The sequence below is a fragment of the Spermophilus citellus genome (genome assembly GCF_964194105.1).
Source record: "Spermophilus citellus genome assembly, chromosome: X".
In the NCBI taxonomy this organism is placed as follows: domain Eukaryota; kingdom Metazoa; phylum Chordata; class Mammalia; order Rodentia; family Sciuridae; genus Spermophilus; species Spermophilus citellus.
The window spans coordinates 43710669-43717766 of NC_138190.1; the positions used below are offsets into that span (position 1 = coordinate 43710669).

At 42.0% G+C, this 7098-nt stretch overlaps 1 protein-coding gene across 1 annotated transcript; it reads right to left on the bottom strand.

The window, feature by feature from the left end:
* Nucleotides 1-1090: 1090 nt before the first annotated feature.
* Nucleotides 1091-6486, bottom strand: NUDT11 (nudix hydrolase 11; the record flags this gene model as incomplete). The annotated part of the gene is made up of 2 exons (XM_081277653.1): nucleotides 1091-1205; nucleotides 5993-6486. Coding segments are annotated over 2 exons (495 nt in total). The 3' UTR covers nucleotides 1091-1204.
* Nucleotides 6487-7098: the final 612 nt, after the last annotated feature.

A 7098-nucleotide genomic window follows, 5' to 3' on the forward strand; every position in this document is an offset into this window, starting at 1 on the left:
TCTCTCTGTCCTAATGTTGTTCTGGAAGTGGCTGACCCAAGTCTTCCCTTTAAAATCCTTCATACTGTGTTCCCTTATTACAGATGTCTTTTTCCCAAATGCCTTTTCTAAGTGACAACAGTGTGGTCTCTCAACACTGCATATGTAGAAACTAGGTGGGATGAGGAGTTAGCTGAGTGTACTGGAAAAGGAATGAAAACTATGACCAACTGAAACAGTGAGAGGCAAAAGAAATGTAGGCAAACTTCATGGCATAATTAACTTTGGAAACTGGCTATGCTGTGTGTGGTCTTTCTTGGCTCTGGCATCAAATAATAGAGTATATTGAATCTGTAAGATGAAAAAAAAAAAAGCTTTTCCTCAAAGAGATGTTAAGATGACATGTAAGAAGTGGTTAGGGCATTGCAAAAAATTAAATGTATTATCTGTATATTATTTTAAGATCTATTTTTATAAAACTCACAATATTATCTTGTGTGCATTGTATTTATTTTTACAATTTACCTTTATAGCAAGTGATTTTCTGAATAAAATGTTAAGCAAATTAATAACAGTACAAAAACACTGAAGTTGTTACATGAAGGACTGATTCTACCAAATGTTTCTCTATGCGATGGCATAATTGTAAAACTGTGCCAGCCACTGTGTGGTATGATATAGAAATATGATTAACAATTCTTGGCCTTGAACATCTCACAACTGCCTGGAAATGTTTCTGAAACACCTGATACACAAAAGCTACACCATGGTGCCTAGAACACATGTACTCTACTAGCACCAGATTGGAAGGGGAATGTTTTGCCACACAGGGATTACAAAATATTAATTGAATCAAAGACCTTCAGTGAAGCCAACCATATTTCAAGTAGTGTCTCAGATGCAGGATATGCAAAAGAGTAAGGAAAAATAGTCTTCGCTCTCAAAGATATAGTCTAATGAAGAAGGCAGACACATCAAAAAAGCACAACAAAAGGCTATAGGTGCTGAATTAAGAGTCTCTTCACGTACAATAGTACAACAACCAGAGCAAGAAGAGTCAGCAGAATAGACAGAAGGAGTGTCTGTCCCGAGACGCAGGAGAAAAAACAGATGAGCTGTCTCCTTGGGAACATTTCAAGTGCTCACCTGCACTTGACAATTTCACTGAGCACTAGGATCACATCAATGATTCTTTCAGAGCAATCCTGAACATCTTTACTGTTCATCTGGAAAAAGAAACCAACATACAATTAGCAAGCTTATATTAACAATTCTCCCAACTGACAAATTTAGTGAGGGCATATTATGTGTGTCAATCACTTGGCATTTGGAAAGCTTTCACAGAATTATCTAATGCAGATGCAATGTGAGTCTGGATAAACAGCTGAGGAATTCACAGGCCAATGTGACACACACAAAAAAAAAAAAAATTCAGGAAACCTGATACCAGAAATTTTGCAAAAGGGGAATGAGTATGTAAGATATTTTTAAAAAGCCAGGCACAGTGGCACACACCTATAGTCCCAGCAACTTGGGAGACTGAGGCAGGAAGATCATGAGTTTGAGACTAGGCTGGGTGTCTTAAAAAGGGATGTGGATATAGCTTACTGGTAGAACACCCAGGAGTTCAATCCCCAATACAAATAAAAGAAAAGAGAAAAACCCACAAATCCTAAATTCAGGCTTTGGATATAGCTCAGAGGTAGACTACTAACCTAGAATGTGTGAGGCACTGAGTTCATTCCCCAGTACCACAAGCACAGACAAATCCTAAGTTCCATGTTCTGGACTCTAGGTTTATGGAAACAAATCAGACTATTCCCAACCACCAAAGGATTTGTGGACCTGTGGATGCCTAGCTTTGCAAATAGATTAAGCCCAATAAACTATGAGAACTATCACACAGGAGGGGCTTTTTTCACATGGTCAGAAAAGAATTCTCACTGGAGATACACATGAAGTACCTCTTTTTATTCTAATGACAGATTTCAAAAACAACTTGAGCATCAGATAATTAGATAACTCGGCTGAAGTTAGAGTGACTAAGAACTGGTACTACGTCTGTCTGACTTCCAAGACCTGATGTAGTTTCTATCACATCAAGCTCTCTATCATAAAAAAAATCATATTTAAGTACAGTCAACATAGTGACTTCGGTTTCTCATAGTGGTTCTGAACCAAAAACATCTAAAATCTTCTAAATGCAGTATAGTTGTTTATTATGAGATAACTACCAGGAAAATATTGATGAATTTTTTTTTGGTAGTACCTGGCAGCTCCCCCACAATAAGGGAAACCTGGAGGCGAAAGCTCTGGTCAGGTTAACAAAAATATGTAGCTATTTATTATATTTTATGAACAAATTGGCATTTGTATATGAATCTTTTCAATGAAAATCATGCAAATTAATTAAAATCTTTGTATCCATTATCTTGAATCTATGCAAAGTAAAAGAGCAACTGAATTGTTTCATAACAATTTTCTCCCTTTAGTTTGCTTCTTAAAAGTGTGGTCAACAGATTTTTTTTTAGTTTTTTTAACCTTTTTTAAAATTTATTTTTATGTGGTGCTGAGGTTTGAACCCAGTGACTAACACATGCTAAGTAAGCACTCTACTACTGAGCTACAACCATAGCCCAACAGATTTTGTATTTACAGCCACACACAAAATTTCTTGAAAAAAATTTATACAGTATTATGTTTCTAGGAAATCTACATATCTATATTACAGTTTTCTCTTTATACATTTATAAAAATAAAAGCACTTGACTAGGGGGCTGGGAATGTAGCTTAATGATACAGTGCATGTTTAGTATGCATGAGGCCCTGAGTTCAATCCCTTGCACCTCAGTTGGAGGGTGTTGACTAGCTGAAAATGGATAATATAAGCTATTTATTAACCATGTAGAAAATAAGTTTCTGATCTATAGCTGCAAACTGCAATTATCTGCAGAGACTACTCTTTTTCTTTCTTAATGGGGGAAGGGGGAAGGCTATAAAAATCTAGCTGCCTATGTTTAGTGAAATCATAAAAATAATATTTAAGTGACTTGTAACACTCTTTGAAGGAAAAAAAATTCCAACAGTATATCATCTTTTGGAGCACTGAATTGGTAGAAATGTCTATGTATTAACTCTGGTCACCTGTTGTAGCCTAAATCTACTGATTTAAGTCTTTTTAAAAATGCCACTTATTTGAGCTTTTAATTATTCAGACAAGACTGTGTTCCACAGAATATCTTATTTAAAAACACTTAAGTGATCCTGACAATCAATCCTTAAAAACATTATTCTAGACATTTCTGGTTAAATAAAGTAAGTACATACAAAGGAAGGAAGGAAGAAAGGAGGGGAACAACATATTTATAGGCTAACAATTCTTAAGAATTATCAATGCTGTACATTCTTGCCTTTATCAGACCTGTAAAGAAGAAACTATATGATATGATGCATTGTTTTCCTCTAATAATAGCAAGTATATGTTAAACCTCCAAGTTCCTGTGTCAGTGTTACAGGTGGAAGGGGTTTTATTTACCCAAAAATCTATAAGTAGAATCTAGTAAGTATACTGTGGATGATAATATAGAACTTAATCTTGAGTAACTAGGTCATGGGGAGGGGGTGCACAGGATATGTCTTGAGATTGTTTGAATAATAAAAGTCAATTTGTTTGGAATTATTCCCTTTATTCTCTGTACTCAGCTCCTACCTTCAGTCCCAGACAACCAATAATCTGCAGTGTCTATAGATTTGTCTTTTTTTCCTATGACTTGTAAAAAAATATGATTCAAATATATATTCAATATATATCACTTTGTTAGAGAAAAGCAGAAAATATTGATATTTTATTGGACTATATGATTCAGTTAATAAAACTGTTGGTTTTTAAAAGTCACCATTTTTTAAGTTACCCTTTCCTTTGGTAGCATTACTGCAGAAAATGTTTTCTGGATTGAATAATGTACTTTATCTCTATTTAAATGTGAAATAAATTTTTTAGAAAAAGGGGAAACACATTTCTTTATAAATGCAATGACACCCACTTTCTATCAGCATATAACAATATTAATTTGTAAAATTACAATGCAAACCAAATGGAGAAAAATATTGAATGCTTGGAAGGGTAAAATGCAGAAAGTACACAAGAGGGCAGCAGAAAGGAGTACACCTATGGTTCAAAACATGATCTATTCTTTGATATTAAGATGGGAGAGCAGAGTAATGATTAGGAGAAATGCAATAGTCTTTGGGTCATGGGCAATGTTAATTTCTTGGTCTGGATGCTAGCTTCTGCATGTGTTCACTAAGTAACAATTCATTAAGCTGTATAGTTAAGACTTGTGAATTGTTCTTATGTATGATGTACATCAAAAAATTCGCTAATTTTATAAGGGTACTTCTATTAAATTTTTAGCAGTAATTATGTTAAAAAAAGGTTACTTCAGGCAGGATGAGGTTCAGTGGAAGAGTGCTTGCCTAGCATTTCTGAGGCTCTGGGTTCAATCCCCAGCATCACAGCAAAACAACAACAACAAAAAGTTATTTTGAGCTGTACCAAATTGTTTTACATAATCATTACTTTCCATTTGTAGTCATCATTCATTCATAGAATGTTGTTAAATTGCTTAAATGTTAGATATGGAATGTTCTTTTCACACTCAATACTCTCTTCATAAAGTAGGCTTTCCTTCTACCTAATTTCAGACAAGGCTAGGGAAACACAGGAAGTTCCAGAAGAGAGACTAATGTATTATAGATGGGATTCCTGATTTTAAGCAAGTACCAAGGAAAAAAAAAAACTAATAGCTTCTGGTTCAGCAACCCAAAAAGTTTGCCTGTTAAACAAAACACTTATCCTCTGCCAAGAAGAGAAAATGTTCAGGTGTCCTAACAGGTTGCAAAATCTGTAACAGTGAATAGCAAATAGACTTAACTCACTCACTTGGGATGCAATCACCACAAAAGATTCCATTCTTGTGGTTACTGCCAGTCAGGAAGTTTAACCAGGTTATCACTAAATTCAAACATGGGCCATGACTTACTTTGAAAAACGAATGCATACTGAGAGAATCACAGTTCTTCCAGAGTGTCCAGAAATAGGCACTGGGCATTGGAAGTCCAGCAGCCTAAATTATATTCTATGAATATAGTTTTCATTATAAGAGGTAGACATCACATGCGTTTTGCTAGCAATTCCCCAGAAATATCTACTCTATAGGGCAATACCTCATAAACTCAATGGGAAATGAAAATTTCTAGTCAGCAGTGAAAAACCAACTAAGGTGGGAATTTAAAAAAAAAATCAAACGATCTACGTATGAATAGACACAGGCATTTCTGAAAGAGGCACATCAGATCCCATTTCTGAAGCCGAAATTTCTGTTGACTGCAGGAAGAGCACAAGCTTTAATTTTCCCATTTTTCTAATTTAAAACGATCCCAACCAACTCCCACCACAGAAGAGCTTGCTGGCAAAGATGAAGGAAGGCTGTGAAGGAAAGGCAACTTCGGGGGGAAAATAATAGAAGATGCCCACACGATCAAGCAGGGCGCACTTAAAGGCCTCCACTCCGAAACAAACCACACGCCTGCTATCCAAAATGCGCACGCACACTCACGCACGAACATGTGAAGTACAAAAAAAAAAAAAAGAAAGAAAAAAAAGCCCAAACCAAAACATCACAAGGCGCGCGCACACACCCACCCCCAAGAGCAGAGCAGGGCCAGCACTTAAGGCACCTTTAAACGAAACCCCTTGCAGCTTTGGCTTACCGAAACATTTTACAGTGTCGCCAAGAAGCGATTTTGAAAGCGTCTGAAAAACGTGCAAATTGTCTGAAAACAGTGCCTGGCGACTGAGACAATTTGCAAGCGTGATTCAGAGGTCTGCCAGGGAAACAAAAGAAGCCTCTCTCCTGCCCGTGCGACCGCACATGGCAGGAGAGGTGCTCCCTCCGGCAGGGCTTTTCTGAAGCCAGGCGACCACCGAAGTCCGGGCGCGAGCGGTACATACTAGGGATCGCTCTGCGACGCGGACGCGGCCACGGAGTTTCCATTGGTCGGGGAGCCGCCCAGCTTCAGTTTCTCCAGGTACTCGGCGTGCACGGGCTTGTGGCACTGCAGGACCTTGATGGCATCTTCGATCTTGAACCACTCTCGCTTGCGCCCGATGCTAATGGAATCTTCCCAATCTTCCAGCAGCTCGGTGACAGTCAGTACATACACGTAGGTCCTGTGCTTGCGATCTTGGTTCTGTTCGAAAACGCCCAGGAGCCGGCCCAACTTCCCCTTGACTCCCGCCTCTTCGTACACCTCTCGCACCGCCGCGCCGCCGGGCTCCTCCTCGGGCTCCATGCCCCCGCCGGGCACGATCCAGCGGTCCGGGTACCGGCTGCTGCTCACCAGCAGCACCTCGTCCTCGCGCTCGCTGCGGAAGCACAGGCATGCAGCCCGCTTCTTGAAGCCCTCCGGGTCGTAGGTCCGCGTCTGGTTCGGCTTGCACTTCATCCTGGAGGCCGCCGCCAGAGTGGCCGGAGCCGCCGCCGAGCAGCAGAGCAGCCGGTCTGCAGAGAAAGGGCCGGGCGAGGGCGAGGGCGAGAGCTAGCGACAGGGATCGGGCTCAGGCTCGGGCTCCAGAGAGAGTCGCGGGAGCAGCGAGTGCGGCCGAGGGAAGACTAAGCGGGCGCGGGGGCGGGCGCGGGGGCGGGGGCGAGCCGGCGCGTCAGTCAGTCCGCGGGGCGGGCAGCCGCCGGCCGGGCGCGCGGAGGGTCCCCACCCGCCGCCTGATTGGAGGCGCCGCTTCCGCCGCCTCCCCGGACCCGGCAGCCCACGACTCCGCACGCAGCCCACCGCGTCGCCACCGCCAGTGCGCCGCTCCCGCCCTCGGTCGCTCAGCCGCCCGGCAGGGGTTGAGCGAGGTGAGGCGCATTCACGTGCGCGCTCGCGGGCCGGTCCGCGTGCGCGTCCACGGCGGAGGGCGAGGGGCGGGGGCGGGGGTCTCCTGGCTCCCGCAGCGCGCGACGCCGAAGGCCCACTGCGCAGGCGCCCCGCACCTCTGGGGCCGGGAACCTCCTGCCCACACAGCGAGATTCGCCGCATTGGCACCTGCCCGGGAGACCG